This window comes from Beta vulgaris, chromosome 2 (genome assembly GCF_026745355.1).
Source record: "Beta vulgaris subsp. vulgaris cultivar EL10 chromosome 2, EL10.2, whole genome shotgun sequence".
Classification (NCBI taxonomy): domain Eukaryota; kingdom Viridiplantae; phylum Streptophyta; class Magnoliopsida; order Caryophyllales; family Amaranthaceae; genus Beta; species Beta vulgaris.
In genome coordinates, this window is record NC_079203.1 from 27,924,013 (window position 1) to 27,944,505 (window position 20,493).

The 20,493-nt window shown below is 34.9% G+C and overlaps 1 protein-coding gene across 1 annotated transcript; it reads left to right on the plus strand.

Annotated features, from left to right (window-relative positions):
* Positions 1-19,386: 19,386 nt before the first annotated feature.
* LOC104883589 (uncharacterized) lies at positions 19,387-19,845 on the plus strand. The gene has a single exon (XM_010668131.1). The coding sequence runs from the start codon at positions 19,387-19,389 to the stop codon at positions 19,843-19,845; it is 459 nt and encodes a 152-aa protein (XP_010666433.1).
* Positions 19,846-20,493: the final 648 nt, after the last annotated feature.

Genomic DNA, 20,493 nt, shown 5'->3' on the forward strand with positions numbered 1-20,493 from the left:
AATATGAATATCGATATTGGTTTCCTGATAAGGAGGCATATCATGGTAAGTGATACTAATGTTGGATTCCCGATAAGGAATCATATTTGTTATGTGGATTCCCGATAAGGAATCGTTATAGTGAAGTTATGATATTTATTGCTTGATAAGAGGTTGTTTATAGAATATAAAAAAGTGATTGATAGAATATGAAAGCATAAGTGTGAATTTCCATTAAGAAATCGACTAAAGGAAATGAAGAGTATTGTTTATATCAAAGTTGGTAACCTAATATTCCTACTATGGAATCATGGTAAGTTAAAAGGTTGATTAAATGATAATATATGAAACATGTTATTGTTGGGAGTCACCTTATCCTGTTGTTACTATGTGATTGGTGTTGTATTATGAAACATGGAATTGAAAATATAATATGTATGTTCAACAAGAATATTGCTGCTAAGCATGCTGTGTTTGATGTGATTGTTGAACTCATGTTGATTATGTGAGAGTCGTTTTCAAGTAAAAGCCACCAAAGCATGTGTTACTCTTGTTTACAGGTTTAGTACTCAGCTTTGCTGATGTGGGTATGTTATTTTGTCATTTTCGTGGCCTGTCACTTGGTGGGTGGCAGTATCCTAAATGTTTCAGGTTGAAGTTGTGAGTAATCTTTCTGGAGATGAAGTTGTTGTGTTCTGGAAGAATAATTGTAATGTTTTACGTGATACTAGAGTGAGGATGCTTAACTTGTAATAGTTAGTTATCCAATTTTTGTTTTAATTCTTTATATTTAAGAGTTGTTAGTGCTCCAGATTCTGTGTTAGTTGTTACTCCGCGAAAGCGTTGAGGTTGATGAGCTTTGGGATTTGGAAATATTTTATAAGTTAAAATTGTAACAGGTTCATCTTATTTCTCGCTTTAGCGTTGTCTTATTTTCAAAGGAAATTATGTCGGATTTTTCATAGAAATTTATGAGAATAGAATCTGAGAATCAAAGCGTTGTTGTAATAGTTAATTAATTTGAATAGAATTGGAACTTGAGTCCCACACTCTCCGATGTAGTTCGATGAGTGTGATGGTAATAGTTCGGGTTATCTCGACTAGAGTCTCTTTCGCTGTGCTTAATCCTTTGTAAGCTGGTCGGGAAAATTCGAGCTGTTACACTTTGAGTCAAATGATTTGAAGAAGGTATATATATGTTGTAAATTTGTTACTTTACTTATAATTTTAAAGTTTATTAACTAAGTTAACATATTTATAGGATTTTCCTTCAAGCATTGAGCCATACACCATAGAAGATATCAACGAACTCAAAGACCATTTTGCACAATACTTAAAACATCTCGTGGGGGAAGAAAGCGCCAAGTAACTTGTTAGTGTAGTAGTTGTACATTATTGGTTGAGTATTGCAACATTCGTTGAGTATTGCAACATTGGTTGAGTATTGCAACATTGGTTGCTTGCTTGAGATCATTTGAGATGTATTGAAACAGGTTTTGATATACATATATATAACTTTTTCCCAACGATTCCTTGGGTTATCCAAATTACAAAGGAGACTCTGCCGAGTTTTCCCCTCACAACTGTTAATATGAATGCTTGTTTAGTTTTGAATCATCAGATTTTAGTAATAAGTAAACAAACCAACAAAAAAATCTAAAAAAAAAAGAACCATACATCTGCGTCGCACATGGCAAAAGGCGCGACGCAGATGTTGTACAATGAATGTCGCACATAGCGAAATGTGCATCGCACATAGCAAAATGTGCGACGCACATAGGCAAGGTGCGACGCACAATTCTCATTTGCGTCGCACGTTGGCCGGGTGTGACGTACATTACCTGGTGGGTTGGGGAGGGTATTGTGCGTCGCACGTTGCCTCAGGTGCGACGCACATATTTTCACCTCTGGGGGGGCTGATAAGACCAATTTGCATCGCACCGTATACAACGTGCGACTCAAATAGCTAAAATATTTGCGTCGTTTCCACATACGGCGCAAATCAGTTCTAGGTCATCTGCGTCGAGACCTGTGCCGTCGGACCCAAGTCCGGCACAAATAGGGGTCCCAGGTCCGATGCAAATCGACCTTTTTCTACTAGTGGACATGTAAGTTGTGTGAATGCAGATTTATGGTGACTTTCAATGGAGATGTTCGTTTTTGTGGAAGTATCGAATCAATTGAGGACAAATTTAAGAGTTTGAAGTTGTTATGTAAGAATTGGTAATTCTAGGTTGAATTTGGGGATTTTTGTTAAATTGTTCAATTAACTAAATTGGAACAATTTAAGAGTAACAATTCTCTCCAACTACACTCGCGCAAGCAAGATATTGACAGTTTCAATGGAGATATGGTTTAGGGGATAGATTTGGAGGGAGAAGGGTGGAGGAGAGAGTAACAACAAAGGAGTATCTTTAACAGTAGAGGAAAAGGGTGGAAAAGAGAGAAAAAATAGAGAAACACGGTTTTGGATTTTTTTAGGTATTATTGTTGATTTTTTTTTAAATGGATGGCTGAGATGAATAAAATTAGATAAAGCATTGAGATTGCACAAACTCTACCTCTAGAGTTCTTTAATAACTCTATTGGGAGTCAATTAGTGTATTGTAGGTAAGAAGAGAAGAAATTAATGTAATGTGAGAGCAAAACCATGTAACCAACCAAATTGAACCCGCCTGGTTGGGTTTGGTTGGAATCTTAGAGCATTCTTAATGATGAGTGAAAAAAAAATTAAGTAGTTGATCTTTAAAATAAAAACCCTTTCACAATAATTGAAAAAATGATCAAAGGGTGATTGGGAAAAAAATATTTTTATTTCCTTAGGAACACTACAAGAGGGGGGGTGAATTGTATGTGTAGAAATAAACGTAACTTTTTGCGGAAATTTAAACTTAAACAAATAAACAAGCTAAAGGAACACAAAGAGATTTTAACGAGGAAAAACCTCTTGGGCCCAACAAGAAGAAACAACCTTGACCACTAGGGATTTTAAACTCAACTCTTTCACTAATTAGGCCAAACAACTTTTTTACATCGTAATTCTATTCTCAAGCCACACCTTGAGTTCCTAAACTCAATTTCCTGAGCCACTGTTCCCTTAACAGCAGTTCCTCTCAACTTCACTTGAAGTTTTCTCACTCTTACTTGCTTTACTCAAAGCCTCTCTCTTACAAAACTTCACTCAAAGTACCCTTACCCCAAAAACCAATGTACAATTGATCGAAATAAGCTTAGTGGAATTAGCGTAAGTAAGCAAAGAACAAAATGGCTATTATGAGAGAATAAAGGCACTGACACTTTAATTAGTTAAACTTACTAAATCACTTAGTCAGATACACTATGGAACTTACTTAGACATTATTATTTATAGTGACAGTAATTTAGAACGTGGGAATTAAAACGTGCACTTGTGAAAAACCATTATCCCATGATGTTCCTTACCACAAGGAACACGTTCCACAAAACATCCCATGATCCTTGTTTAGACGTGGGCATGTTTTTAGTTACTGCTCCTAGATTATAGTAATTACTATGAGCATTACTTGAAAATCAGATTTAATTTTAAAACATATTTAGAACTGAAATTAAATCCTTTTAATAAAAATATTATCTTCAATTAAAATCCGTAAAAACCGAAAAATATTTTTATTATCTTTTTGAAAAACAAAATCTTTTCCTTGAAAAGATTTTTCATAAAATCGGATTTTCTCTTAGATAAAAACGGTTACCTATATTTTGGGCATTATCTATTCAACTGTCATCAATGTACCGTTGTAATGCTTCAAGCCTAAGTCTAGTTCCTTTTATTTGTTAGTTCCTTTAACTTATTAGTTTAGTGCCAATCGTCTGTTCCTTACAAAGGAACACACTATCATTCTCAAATAAAACTGCCACAGTTCCTTACCATCTTTACTCGTTTCTTTACAATGGAACTAGAAATAAAACGCCTCACTTTATTCTTCTTGCTCCAAATGCTGCTCCAGTATCAATTAGGGAAACATCTTCACTTAGTCTTCAAAATCCACACTTGATTTCTTCCTTGACTTAATATTCTCTTTGTTCCTTTCAATGATACCTTAAAATTCATGCACTTAAATAACTCGTTAGTCCACAACTTAGTTTGCATCTTTGTTCCTTTGTCATCATCAAAACTAGGGTTCAATAATTTCCCCCTTTTTGATGATGACAACAAAGATATAAACTAAGGAAATAAGAAATAATATAAATGAATGAAAAAGACAAAACAATAAAACAGGAAATGAAAAATAAAACAGAATTAAGTAACCCACTTAATTTTGATTTTTTATTTTTCATTTACCTTTACCCATTTTTGATTTTTCATTTACCTTTACATTTTTTTTATATTTTTATGATTTTATTTTACTGAGGTTGTTGTTCCTTTAAATCTTTTCCCCCTTTATCATCTTCGAAAAGAGCAAACTCAGCGTGATTTTATGAATTGTGATCAAGACCTTGAGACCATGAGCAAGCACCAAACATGGTTAAGTTAGAATATACAAAGGTTAGACTAGCTCAAACATCAATCACATAATACTAGCCATTCCAAGGAAGAAATTATGCACAAAAATCACAAACGAAGATAAAGTAGCAAAAGTCATATTTATATAGCACTTGTTCCTTTAACTACAAAAATAGACAAAGAAAGAAAAAGAAAACGAAACAAAGCTAAGCAGTCTTGTTCCTCGAAAGACAAACAGGAACTAAGAACTAGGAAGGGAAGGGAAGGGGAATGGTGTTCCTCAACAACTTCTTCTTCAACCACATCCTCCAATTTCTTCATCACCTCTCCATGATTTTCACCAATTCGCTGCTTCAAACTCTCAATGGCTAGGGCCATTGTCGCCATCTTCTTATGTTGATCAATCACCGTATCACTTAGAACTTTCATCAAACTTAGCATTTGATCAGTTTTGGCATCTAAAGTCCAGTGAAGGTGATTATAAAATTTAATCATGTGTTGTGCTGGAAGACATACTTCATTTACCCATCCATAATCATCAGAAGGAACTAGTTCCTTTCCCTTAGAACTAGAGGCAGTTGTGGTTTTGGTGGAGGAACCGGGGTGGTTTCTTGTGAAGGACCAGCTGTTCCAGGAGTAGAAACAGATGGAGAAGTGGGGGTATAAAAGCGAGGTAGAAAAGGTGGAGGTGGTGGAAGATCAGTAGAGGTTGTGGAGAAGGGATTGGGACCAGTCAACTCATCCTTTATCTGTTCAAAGCTAGAAGGAATGGAAAAGGATGAGGGAGAGATGGAAGAGAGTTTAGTGAGAGGAACAGAGAGTTTTGGTGATGATGGAGGAGTTTGTTCCTTCGGAGAGTTATGTTCCTGTTCCTGCATAGATAATTCTAATGGAAGCCCTTGTTGAAGAACAGGCAGTGTGAGCAATTTTCAGTCTAGACTCTGCCTAACTTTGTAGGAACATGAGGGTAGGCTTTTTGACTATTGTTTGCGCCTCTTAGTTTAGGTTCATTGGTTAAGTGGTGCAGGAACTTGTTCCTCCAAAATAACATCAGCCAGTTCCTCTTCAACTGCCCTGGGCAATTTCCTCTTGCTAGAGGAACTGGGAGCAGTTCTCCCTTGAGTTAGTACTCCCTCTTGCACAGAGAGATCCAACCCATGAAGTGTTTTCTCATTTAGGATATTTCCTTGCTTAATTCCTAATGTGGGCCACCCGATTATCTTTACCTTAAAGTGATGAAGGAGAGAGGTGATTAAAGCTCCATAACCAACTACATTATTGTTTCTATGCAATGAGTAAGATGTTGGATGAAAGAAAGGAAGTTTATTGGATGTGGTGGTCTAGGCAGAACATATAACACATGTCCAAGAGACACACTTCATTCCGTTTTTCAGTTCGAGGAATGAGTGCTCTCCAAACTAAATTAAACAGGACTTTGTGAACAGGAGAGAGTAGGTTGTGGTTGATTTTATTCTGGCAGCAGTCCCCCAAAAGATTCACATTTTGTCTTGGGAAAATTAGAAAGAAACAGTTCCTTTCCGTTTAAAGTACACATCTGTTCCTTTGCAAGGAACTCCCAAATCTTTGCCAAAGTTTCTTTAGAAAATTTTATTTTCTTCCCCTTACTTCAGTAGTGCAAATGCCATCAGTGTTAGTAAAATTTGACAAAAACTCATCCATAGCTAAAGGAACAGCATTGTTAAATGCATATTCAAACGGTATTCCATACCCTGTTCCTTTAGTATTTGTCAATTCATTAATTTCACTTCTTTTTGCCCATTCTAAATCGACACAAAAACCTAAACATACCTTGACTCACTTCGTTCACTCGTTTCTTGAGGAAGAAGTAGCAGTTCCTTTGAAGGAACAGGGTAACTTCTTCTTCCCCTGAGTTTGTTCCGGGATTCTTCTATCATTCCCCCAATAAATTTTCTCCTTCTCACACTCCTTCTCGATGATTCTAATTTTTGTTCTTCTTCGACTATGGGTGTTTCTTGAATTTTTTCGGTTTTTAGGGTTTTGGTAGGAGAAGAGGTGTTTTCCATTATAGAGGTTTTGGGAGATTTTGTGCTTGGAAAAGGTGAATTGCGTGAGGTTTTTGCCATTTTGTAAAGTAAGTTTGGGGTTTTATGGTTTGTGAAGAGGTGTGAAGAGGATTATCAATGGTGAAGCTGAAGCGACTAAGGAACACGGTTTTGGGGATGAAATAAAGAAGAAGAAAAAATGCATGTAACAGTAGGAGAAGAGTTACATGCGTAAAAAGAAAAAAAATAAAAATAAAAAATAAGCGAAAAACAGATTAATGAGAATCATGATTTAATTAAATCTGATTCCTATATTTTTGGGATTTTCGGATCTTTTTTGGATTTTTATGGATTGTTAATTTTTGGAAAGAAAATAAAAACTTAGGAACTTGTGTTATAGGAACAACTTATGCTACATATCAACGTTCTTCATATTATGCATGTTTCTTTACCTTAGGAACAGTAAGGGGAGTATTATGTGACATTTGTGAGTTGTTTTATTCCTTTGAATTCATGTTTATGTTTTTATCATCTTATTTTGAAATGGTCTTAGGCAAGCAAACACAATCACTTCATATCACATAGAGTAAGTCAAATTAATTCAAACGTGGGGGATTGGAATAGGAACAATTACTTAAGTTTTATTAAACCTAACTCAAGCCTTAATTTTTCATATTTATCTCTTTGTAGAGGCTTAGTTAGTATATCAACAATCTGATTCTCAGTTTGACAAAAGTCAAGTTTAATCAAACCTTTTTCCACATTTTCTTTTAGAAAGTGATGTCTGATATGTATATGCTTAACTCTTGAATGATGCACTGGATCTTTTTGAAATACTAATGGCACTAGTATTATCACAATAAATAGGAACACAATTAAAGTTTATTCCATAGTCACAAAGTTGTTGCTTTATCCAAAGCATTTCAGAGCAACATGCAGCAGCTAGCAGCTACATATTTTGCTTCAGCAGTGGATAAAGCGACTGTGTTTAGTTTCTTAGTACTCCAAGAAACTAAACTATGACTAACAAATTGAACTATACCATACCTATGACTAAACTATTATATGTATATGCTTAACTCTTGAATGATGCACTGGATCTTTTGAAATACTAATGGCACTAGTATTATCACAATAAATTGGAACACAATTAAAGTTTATTCCATAGTCACAAAGTTGTTGCTTTATCCAAAGCATTTGAGAGCAACATGCAGCAGCAGCTACATATTTTGCTTCAGAAGTGGATAAAGCGACTGTGTTTTGTTTCTTGGTACTCCAAGAAACTAAACTATGACTAACAAATTGAACCATACCTGAGGTGCTTTTCCTATTTACTAATCTTCATCTGCATATCCTCTTAGCTTAAATGTGTCACTTCTTAGATAGTAGAGTCCAAGATCATCTGTTCCTTTAAGATATCTAAGAATTCTCTTCACGGCAGTTAAATGAGATTCCTTGGGATTAGCTTGAAATCTAGCACACAAACCAACATTGAAAGCTATGTCTGGACAACTAGCAGTTAGATACAAAGTGAACCAATCATTCCTCTATATTTTTTTTGATCAACACTTGTTCTTATGGAGTCTTCATCTAAGCCTAGTAGAATAAATGTTATTTGCTGCGGTTTTGGGCGCGCAGCAATTAAGGGGGAAGCAATAGGTAATAATTATATTGCTGCGGTTTTAAACCGCAACAATATATGTCAGATATTGCTGCGGTTTTTAGGCCAAACCGCAGCAATATAATTATGTGTTATCAGTTTATAAGAGAATATTGTTGCGGTTTTGGCCTAGAAACTGCAGCAATATTCCTTTTTTTTATTGTTTACTTAAGTATATTGTTGTGGTTTTGGCCTAGAAACCGCAACAATATGTCAAGGTACAGGTAAAAAAAAAAAAATTTTATATTAAATTTTAAAAATTAGAACCAGGCAAATAACCCATGCACTATCCACCAAATTCACATAACAAATGAGCATCAGATCTTTTTTAAGAGAAAGACAACAACACATTCATCACAACAAATGAAACTAACAATAAATCAAAAAAATCGAAATGAAACTTATAGCAGTATCTAAATCGAAAAACTAAATCTAAAAAATTATAACAATATAAGAAGAAAATCAGAAAATCAAATCTAAAAAAAAAAACCTAAAATCGAAGAATTAAATTTAAGAAAAAAAAAAGAACTAAAACAATCTGCTTCGCCTGTCGCTAGTTTCGACATCGCTGAGGCTTCGCCAGTTGCGGTTTAGTGGTGGAGCGACAGCCGAGATATGTAGACCACAAGCGACGAGCTACCACCGAGATTTGTAGACCACGAGCGATGAGCGACGGTCGAGATTTGTAGGCCACGAGCGACGAACGACGGCCGAGATTTATAGACCACGAGCGACGACCCGGGTAGTTGGTGACGCAATCCTTCAAAAATGGAAAGAATTCGTTCGATTGACAGTGTCGTCGCCAGTGGTTGCTCGTCGGAGACTCGGAGTGAGAGTCGCCAGTGGACTCGCCGGTAGGAAATGTCGGCCGTGGACTCGGAGTGAGAGTCGCCAGAGAGGAAGAGGAGAATGAGGGGTAGGAAATGTCGTGTGAGAGGTTAGGAGGAGAGGGAGGAAATAGACGGCTGAGACTATTGAGAGATGTAAAGAACCCTAATGGGGGGCGTGTCATCCTTTTATATATTAAAAGAGGCTATTGCTGCGGTTTATTTAAGGAACCGCAACAATAGGTTTAAATATGATTAAAAAATAATATTTTAATCTATTGCTGCGGTTTTGACAGAAACCGCAGCAATATATCTGGTCAAACAGTCAAACAAATTTCAAAATTTTTTCCGTTGAAACTCTATATTGCTGCGGTTTCTATCAGAAACCGCAGCAATATGTTTATTTTATACTTTTCTTTTCTTTTTACGTGATATATTGTTGTGTATGGGTAAAACCGCAGTAATATTACCGCAGCAAATAGCATTTATTCTACTAGTGTAATCTAGTTGAAGTTCACATAGGAGTGTGATTTATCTTTGAATTTTCGAGGCCATATTTCTTCAATAGTTCCTTTGTGTATTTTTGTTGGTGAACAATTATTCCTTTTTCAGTTTGCTTGATTTGTAACCCAAGAAAGAAATTTAACTCACCCATCATACTCATTTCAAATTCATTACTCATGAGATTTGAGAATTCTTTGCATAATGTTTCATTTGTTGCTCCGAAAATGATGTCATCAACATATATTTGAACAAGTAAAATGTCAGTTCCTTTCGATTTTAGGAACAAGGTTTTATCCACCTTTCCTCTTTGAAAATTGTTTTCTAAAAGGAACTTTGATAATCTCTCATACCATGATCTAGGCGCTTGCTTTAACCCATAAAGAGCCTTATCAAGCTTGTAGACATGGTCTGGGAGATTATTGTTTTCACAGCCTGGGGGTTGTTCAACATATACATCTTCATTTAAATAGCCATTTAGAAATGCACACTTAACATCCATTTGATATAATTTAAATCCCATATAAGCGGCAAATGCAATTAGAATCTTAATGGCTTCTAATCTAGCTACAGGACCAAAGGTTTCTTCATAGTCTATTCCTTCTTGTTGATTGTAACCTTTTACTACAAGTCTAGCTTTGTTCCTGACAGTGGTTCCATACTCATCTAGTTTATTTCTAAACACCCATTTTAAGCCAATTACTTTTTGTTGTTTAGAAGAGGGAACTAGATGCCGTACCTTGTTTCTTTCGAACTCATTTAACTCAGCTTGCATGGCAGTGATTCAATCAGAGTCAGTTAAGGCTTCTTCATGATTTCTTGGTTCCATCATTGATAGGAACGCATGAAATGCACAAAAATTCCTTAACTGAGATCTAGTTTACGTACCTTTTGATATGTCACTGATTATGAGTTCCATTGGATGTGACTTTTGTTGTGTCCAAGGTTTTGGTTGAAACTCTCTTATAGGAACAGGTTGTTCCTCGTGAGTTCCTTGAGTAGATGAGGAACTATGATAAGTTGCTCCTCTGTTAGCCGCAGTAGACTCTGTTGTGATTATTTTCATTTTCTTCGTTCCTTTCCTCTTTTACTTCTTCTTCTTCATTTGAATCTGCATTTTTCTCACTTGGTCGTACCAACCCAATCTCATAGTCATCAACTTGTATGCTTGCATTGTATTTGTCAGATTCATCAAAGATTATGTGAATACTCTCTTCAACACACATAGTTCTTGTTAAACTCTATAAGCTTTACTATGTGATGAGTATCCTAAAATATTGCTTCATCACTCCTTGCATCAAATTTCCAAGATTATCTTTTCCATTATTATGCACAAAACATTTGCAACCAAATGTTCTAAAATAAGTGATATTGGTTTCTTTCCAAAATAAAGTTCATAAGGATTTTGTTAATGATAGGTCTCATCATGGCACGATTAATTATGTGACAACAGTATTAACAGCTTCAGCCCAAAAGTTCCTTGGAAGTTCACTAGCAATAACATGGTTCTAGACATTTCCTCCAAAGTTCTATTTTTCCTTTCTAAACACCATTTTGTTGTGGTGTCTAGGGGCAGAAAAATTATGATCTAGGCCATTATCTCTGCTTAAGTCATCAAATTTATAATTTTCAAATTCTTTCCATGATCGATCTAATATGCATTATTTTATGACCACTCAATGTTGAACTCTTTTAGCAAAGACAAGGAACTCATCATAAGTCTCATCTTTACTAGAGAAAAATAACCCAATATACCTAGAGTAGTCATCACAATAACTAATACATACCTCTTTCCACTTCTACTTTGAATTCTCATAGGTCCACATAAGTCCATATGAATTATTCTAATGGTTTAGTGGTACTTACTATCGTTTTAGATTTGAAAGAGGATCTACTTGCTTCCTCGTGCACATGCATCACAAACTTGATCAATATGAAATTTTATTGATGGTAATCCCAAAACAAGATCTTTTGATCTAAGTTTTCAAGTAATGAAAAGCTAGCATATCCTAGACGCTTATGCCAAAGAAGTGAATCATCTTCAATAACACTAAGACAGTTAAGTTGATTTAGGAACAAGTCAAGATCCACAATATAGTGTTCCCTTTCCTTGTTCCTTCCAAGATAACTTCTTAGTTTTAATGTTATGATCAAGCATTTTTCTTATTAAATTTTACAATATTTCCCTTGTCACGATTGCAAACTTATTTTAGACCTTCAACTAAAAATACATTTCAATGGAGTGATGTGGACTTACCAACCTTCCCATGGCAACTATGTTACCTTTCTTATTGTCACCAAATGTTACACTTCCACCTTCATAGGTTGGAGTGAGAGAAACTTAGTTTTGTCTCCTGTCAGTGCTTGGAACAACCACTATCAAGATACCATGTGTTGTTCCCCTCACTCCAACCTGCAAAAATCAACAATTGTTAGTTGTAGGAACCCCTCTTTCGTGGGTTCCTGTTCTTGACTAGGACTTGATTTGACAACCCATTTTTGTTACTTATTTCACTTCTTGCCAATCATCTAGTTTTAGTTGACATTGTTTATGTAATGACCTACCTTTCCACAATACATACAAATTTATCACTAGGTAGATCAACATATTTTTGGTCTTGTTCCTTTTCTTGTAGTTTTCAAAACCAAGACCTTCTTTTCTTTTGGTCTGTGGTTTCTCAATCCACTTAGGAACAACCATCATTTTGCCTCTGTTCCTTGCGACAACCAGTTCCTTTTTAAGATTACAGATCTGTTCCTTTAAAACAATTTTTTCTTTATTCAAATTTTCAATCTCAGATCTGTATCCTTTCAAAGGGGTTGATCTTATATCAAAGGAACTAGAACAGGGACAAACTCCTTCAAGTGTGAAATTCTAAATTATTAGATAATTTTCATTTTTCAAACTTTCATAATATTCTTTGATTTTTAAGTTTTTTCAAAAAATCAAAGAATCTTGTTTCAACATCTGTTCTCATTTTCTTAAGCCATTCTATGTGTTCTTTGCAGACCTTTAAGGCTTGTTCAGTTTGTTTACGTTTTTCACGTTCATCTCTACATTCAAGAATTGCATCATAAAGAAGATCATATATTTCAGGCCTAGTTTTCAATCTAAGTCTGACTCAAGTCCATGTTGGCTTACCTTAATATTTTCTTCATCTTCTTTTTCATCAATGTTTGCCATGAGGCAAAGGTTTGCTGTTTCTTCAGTTTGTTGTTCCTCTTCTTCTTCCGTCTCTGAATCTCCCCAAGCAGCTATCATTGCTTTGCGACGTTTGCCTTAGAGAAAGGTGCTTGATTCTTTGTTCCTTTCAGCAAAGCGTTCCTTGTTCCTTTCTTTGGTTTTATCATTTTCCCAAAGTGAACATTCCTTGATGAAGTGATCTATACTTCCACATTTATGACAAGCAGCTTTGTTAGAAATTTTTTTAGCTTTACCTTTATAATTCCCGTTCTTCATGTTCCTATACATCTTTCGAAATTTTCGAACCATGAGGCTGCTTCTTCTTCTTCTGAGTCGAATCATCTTCATCATCTGCTTTGAGAGCAATGGATTTTGATTTGGAGCTTTCACCATACTCAGATCAAGGTGAAGCTCATGAGTCATAAGTGACCTGCCAGCTGTTCTAAGTTGAACTTAGTGAAGTCTTTTGTTTCTTGTAAGACAGTGACTTTAGCCATCCATCTGTCCTTAGGAAGACTCCTAAGAACCTTTCGAACCTGTTCCCTAGATGAAATAAACTTTCCAAGAGAAGCTAACTCATTAATAATGTTAGTAAAACGAGTAAACATATCTCGAATGCTTTCCTTAGTTTTCATGGAGAACAGTTCATATTGATTCATAAGTAAATCAATTTTGATCTTTTGACTTCATTAGTTCCTTCATGGGTTACTTCTAGTAAATCCCATATTTGCTTTGCGGATTTGCATCCCATGATCCTATTATGTTCATGGGGTCCAAGTCCACAATGCAACAGTTTAATAGCCATGGCATTTACTTCCATTTTTTCAAAATCAGTTTGTCATATCAGAGAGGGTTTTAGAGTTACCTCATTTTTGTCATTTGTAGTTGTGACTTCGAAATCACCAACTTCAATGACTCTCCATACCTGTAGTTTTCAGCTTTGATGAATATCTCCATCGGTTCTTCCAGTAGTTGTAGACTTCCCATTGAACATGGAGGCCTTTGGTAGAGTAACCTTCCTCAAGTTTCTCGGTGGTATTCATTGTTCCTTGGATCTTTTTCTCAATAGGGTTTCCTATCTTCGTGAGTTCTACTCTGATACCAATTGTTATTTTCCTAGGAACACTACAAGAGGGGGGTGAATTGTATGTGTAGAAATAAACGTAACTTTTTGCGGAAATTTAAACTTAAACAAATAAACAAGCTAAACGAGGAAAAACTTCTTGGGCCCAACAAGAAGAAACAACCTCGACCACTAGGGATTTTAAACTCAACTCTTTCACTAATTAGGCCAAACAACTTTGTTACAACCTAATTCTATTCTCGAGCCACACCTTGAGTTCCTAAACTCAAGTTCCTGAGCCACTGTTCCCTTAACAGCAGTTCCTCTCAACTTCACTCGAAGTTTTCTCACTCTTACTAGCTTTACTCAAAGCTTCTCTCTTACAGAACTTCACTCAAAGTCCCTTACCCCAAAAACCAAAATACAATTGATCGAAATAAGCTTAGTGGAATTAGAGTAAGAAGCAAAGAACAAATGGCTATTATGAGAGAATGAAGGCACTGACACTTAATTAGTTAAACTCAAATTACTTAGTCAGACACACTTTGGAACTTACTTAATTAATATTTATAGTGACATAATTAGAACGTGGGAATTAAAACGTGCATTGTGAAAACCATTATCCCATGATGTTCCTTCCCAAGGAACACGTTCCAAACATCCCATGATCCCATGATCCTTTTAGACGTGGATTGTTAGTTACTGCTCCTAGATAGTACTACTTGAGCATTTCTCGAAAATCAGTTTAATTTAAAACATTATTTAAAACTGAAATTAATCTTTATAAAAATATTATCTTTAATAAAATCCTAAAAACCGAATAATATTTTTTTATCTTTTTCGAAAAACAAAATCTTTTCCTTAAAAAGATTTTCTATAAAATCGATTTTCTCTAGATAAAAACGGTTACCTATATTTTAGGCATATCTACTCAACTTCATAATGTACCGTTTAATGCTTCAGACCTAAGTCTAGTTCCTTTTATTTCTAGTTCCTTTAACTATTGTTTAGTGCCAATTCGTTTGTTCCTTACAAAGGAACAAACTATCATTCTCAAATAAAACTGCCACAGTTCCTTACCATCTTACTGTTCCTTTACAATGGAACTAGAAAATAAAACGCTCGCTTTTATTCTTCTTGCTCCAATGCTGCTCCAGTATCAATTAGGAAACATCTTCACTTAGTCTTCAAAATCCCACTTGATTTCTTCCTTGACTTAGTATTCTCTTTGTTCCTTTCAATGATACCTTAAATTCATGCACTTAAATAACTCATTAGTCCACAACTTAGTTTGCATCTTTGTTCCTTTGTCATTATCAAAACTAGGGTTCAACAAATATTGCATAGGGTGAGTGAAAGGATGATCAGGCGTGGGAGTGGGACCCACTTCTTGATCTGACTTTCTGAATTTTTTTAGGTTTCCTCCCAGCAAAACTATGTTGTTCCAGCCAAAACGCATCGTTTTGTTGGGCAGAAAACCAAAAAAATTGACCGCTTACATGCGTGTCAGCGCCAGTTGCAGCGTGACAAATGTCACGCCTTTCCATGTGTTGTATTTTTTAAAAATATAAATAAAAAAAACCAACAGATCTATTTTTCGAGTTATCTAAATAGAGATTCATTTTGCTATACTTTGGACACACTTAATTTTCTTCATCTTCACTAATTTTTTCTACTTATTCTAATTTATTTCATTAGCTCTTCTTCCATTGCTCTTTTATTTTCAAATTCTTATAATTATGGATCCTAATCATCCTAATTATATAATAAATCAACCCGAAAACCGCTAAAAAAACCAAATGCCTAAGCAACAAAACCGCTTAAATTGCTCTCAAAATAAGTCAAATTACCGTCAACCCTATCAAATAAATACCAATCAAAGGGGTGAAAATTCTCAATATTATTCTCATTAATAGGATGACATCACCATGAATCCCCATCTAAATGCGAACCTTTCATATCGTCAACCTGATTTTGATTATGGATTTTCTCAATACCAAGAAGATTCATCTCCAAATAGCGATGTTGATGATGATGGTGGTCAAAACCAAGAAGGTGATGATGGTGTTGGTCAATACAAAGAAGGTGATGATTCTGATTCTTATGGTGACTTTGTTCAACCAACTCAATCATTTTCGCAATTACTATTAGCTAAACAATCTCAGCAACCACCACAACCACAACCCACTCAATCACAAAACCCACTTATCGCAGAAGCAAGTTTTGGTGGTAAGAGGGTTTGGGATCATGTTGAAGATGAAAATCTTATCTTCGCATTTATGAACACTTCTCTTGATAAGGTAACTGGGACGAGCCAAAAGAAAGGTGTCTTCTGGGGAAAAGTTTGGGAAAGCTTTCGAAGTAGGAAGAATACCAAACCCAACATAAATTGCTCCAAGAAAAGCGGATATGGTGAAAGGTCGTTGGAGTAGATTTTTCTCCACGGGTTTTAAGGTGGACTGCATTTTATGATGAAACTCTTGAAAGAAACAAGAGTGGTCAAAACGATAATGATGCTTTGCAAGAAGCTCATTTATTGCATAATAGGAAACATGGTAGGTTCATCCTTGAACATGCTTGGAAAATATTGAGGAAGTTTTGTAGATGGAGGTCCATAGTTATAAAATCGATGGAAACTCCACGGGGTTACCCCAAAAATCCACAAGAAAATGTGGATTCACCTGGAAGCAGAAGTAGCGGTAAAAGGCCAAGAGTTGGTGGAAGCGACTCAATGCCCGAGACACATACCAGTAGTGAAGGAGGTGATGTGGACCCACACCCCTATTGTGTTAAGAAAGCAAAGTCTAAGCTCAAAGGGGTGTTTGGGTGGACAATTGAGTGTTTCAATACATTTAATGAAATACTTCGGATCCATTCAAAGAGTAGGAGTGCAGATGTTGAAAGAGAAGACAAAAGGTTGGAGGTTAGGACAAGGAAGGTTGCTGCAAAGGAACAAGAAATAGTGCTGCAAACCAGGACGATGAAAGTGCAAGAGTATCGTAAGAACATGAATTTGCTGCAAGCATTGAATGCAAAGGAAAATTGAACACCATTTGAGGAGGGTATGATTGAGACACTAATAACATGGTTGCCGAATAATGCAATTTTTTAAAGTTATATTAATGTTTAAGTTAAGTTTATGTTTAATTGTAGTTCATGTTTGAGTTTAAGTTTACGTTTAAGTTTACATTCCAAGTTTAGTTTATGTTTATGTAGAAGTTAACATTTGTATGTTTAAGTTCAGTTAATAAAAAAAAGTTTAAAAATGTACTTATGTAAATTTAAAAGCTTCACTTATTATATGAATTGACATCTGAATACAACTTTTGACATTTTGACATTATTGTTTAACTTTTAACATCATTGTTTTGTTTTTTACACTATTATTTTGCTTTTTACATTATTGTATCGCTTTTTACATTGTACTGTTTTTTATATTATTGTTCTGCTTTTTACATATTAGGGTGCGCTCTCTTCACCTTAATAAATTAAGTTTCAGGTCCAATAAGTTCAGTTCAGTTTAATTTAGTTAAGTTTCGATCAGGTCCAATCAGGGTAGTAAATTCAAATTAGGTCTAATAAGGTCTAATAAGGTCTAATAAGTTCCAATCAGGTGCAATAAGTTACAATTAGGTCTAATCGGGTCCAATAATAAGGTCCAAATAGTCAATGATCAATAAACATTTGTATTATTGTCCATTATTTTATTATTCATATCACTATTAGATGATTATGTTATTATTAGAATTTTAATTAAAGTACCACAATGATTATATCATATTATGCTTGTATTATTGTCTATTATTTTACTCAATGTTTGTATTCTTATCTATTATTTTATTACTCATATTACTATTAACTAATTATGTTATCACTAAATTTTTTAATTAAAGTACCACAATATATAGTATTATACTTGTATTACTATTTATTATTTTATTATTCATATTACTATTAGTTGATTATATTATTAGTAAAAAAAATATTATAATCATGGTCAAATAAGGTTAACAATAATAATCATATTTCCGTTACTAATGACATGTTTAAATAACTAGAGATAACATGTTTTCGTTACTACTAACAATGAAAGATATAAATGTTATCAATTGATTACTTCATAGGAGTTAATGAATTCTACTACCTTCACGTAAATGAAAGTGGAGTGAGAGTTAATGAGTTCTACTAATTTAGTCATGAAACTGAAGTGAGTGAGAGATAGATTTTTCCATACGTGGCAATTTCTCACTTGTTAGCAATAATTGTTAATCAAATTTTGATTTTTTACTAGTTCTTTACGAAATCAAAACAAGACAATTAGATATACTAGTGGTGAAAGTTGTGTATAAGCAAATACTCCTTTTGTATTTTTTATCTTTCCTACTTTGACTTTGCACGTTTGCCAATGCACTTTTTCTATATTAAATAATTCTCGTTACATATTAGTAAAAGTTATAATAATTGATTATTAATAAAGTATTCATTGAGACAAATCAAACAAGACCCCACATGACTATATTTTTTCTTATATATTGAGAAAAATCTAAAAGATTCTCTCTAATTGTGAATAGTGTCAAGATTCTAAGTGAGAAAGATGAAAAATACAAAGGGATTATATAAATAGTATATTTTTGGTAAATTTTTTATCATAAGATATAATTAATAATAATTATTTTTTAAAAGGGTAAATTTTAAAAATTATTATTTCATATTAAATTTTAAGGGGTAGTATTTATTTTAGGGGTAACATTTATGGTATTACTCATTAAATTTTTTGTCTAATAAGGTCAAGTAAGTTCCAATTAGGTTCAATAAGGTCTAATAAGTTTCAATCAGGTCTAATAAAGTCTAATAAGTTTCAATCAGGTCCAATAAAGTCTAATAAATTTCAATCAGGTCAATAAGTTTCAATGAGGTCCAATAAGTTCCAAACAGGTCCAATCGGTTCCAATAAGTTGAATCAGGTCCAATCAGGTCTAATCAGTTCAGTTCAGTTCATGTCTAATAAGTTGAATCAGGCCCAATCAGTTCAGTTCAGTTCAGTTCATGTCCAATAAGTTCAGTTCAAATAAGTCAAGGGTCATTCAGGTGAAAAGAAAGCATCCTTATTGTACTGGTTTTTACATTATTATACTTTCCTTTACATTATTTTCTACTTCTTACATTATTGTATTGCTTTTTACATTATTTTCTACTTTTTACTTTATTGTTCTGCTTACACTATATAACTCAAGCATCCTTGTCCACCATTTGCTCACACCAAACTTAAACACATTGGATAATTTGTAGAATGAACTCCTTCAACTTAAACTTTACCCCATCAAGTTCCTCTAGTTCCTCTAGTTCTGATGAAAGCAGATCATCTCGAGCAAGAATTGATCAAGAAATAGATGATTTCTTGACCAATATTTTTCAACCACTTGCTCCAACTCTATATCAAATATTACTCCAGCACAAAGGAATAGAAGAGCAAAAGTGACTGATGATAATGAGGATCATCAACGGCCTAATTAATCGAGGCAGGAAGGAAGGCCATAGACGATTGTTCAATGATTACTTTGTTGATCAACCAGACAACCAGTCTATCCTGCTCGTTTATTTCGTCGAAGATTTTGAATGCAGCGACATGTCTTTCTTCGGATTATGGAAAATTTCGTTGCAATGATGTATGGTTCACTCAAAAAGAGATTGTACGAGACAGTTAGGTTTATTGTCCCTACAAAACTGTACAGCTGTTATTCGAATGCTTGTGTATGGGGTAGCGGCGGACTCGCTTGACGAATATGTGCGAATTCGTGGAAGCATAACTCGAATAGCATTAATAAAATTCACAAAGGGGGTTATCAACCAATTTGGTGTCGAGTACTTGAGACAGCCTACTCCAAATGATTTGGCTAGACTACTCAGATTCGGTGAAGAACATGGATTCCTTGGCATGATCGGCAACATAGATTGTATGCATTGGGAATGGAAAAAATGTCTGTTGGCATGGAAAGGACAATATCAAGGAAGAACTGGTGTTGCTACTTTAGTTCTTGAAGCTGTTAATGATCGTGACTTATGGATATGGCATTCTTGCAATGACCTAAATGTTCTTCACCGATCTCCTGTGTTTAGGGATTTTTAGAAAGTCGAGCACCACCCGTGCAGTTTACTACGAATGTTAACCAATATGATAAGGGTTATTATTATCTCACTGACGGTATATATCCGAATTAGGCAACATCCATTCAATTGGTTACATGTCCTCAAACTCGCAAGGACAAGTTATTTGCTTAACACCAAGAAGGAGCTCGAAAAGATGTTGAGAGAGCCTTTGGGGTGCTGGAATCTTGATTCGCTATAGTTCGTAGACCATCCCTCGCATGGGATGAAGAAATTCTCAATGACATCATGTTGTCTTGCATTATCATGCACACCATAATTGTGGAAGATGGACGAGATACATATTCACATGTGCGACGCAAATTGAGCATCGGATGGGCCTAAGGGTCCGACGCAAATTGAGCTTTTGCAACGCACCTAAGGCATGTGCGACGCAGATAGTGTGACAATTTTTGTATCATGGATGAAACGATTTGTGTCGGATGGGCCAAGGGGTTCGATGCAAATTAATCTTTTGCAAAGCACACCAACAAGGTACGACGCATATAGCTCGTATCTGGTGCTTATGTACCTATGTTGTGTGTCGCACTCTTCATTGCTTGCGACGCAAATTATGTTTTTGCGTCGTTTTGGCTTTCATGCGACATACTTGGGGGGACGCAAATCGTCC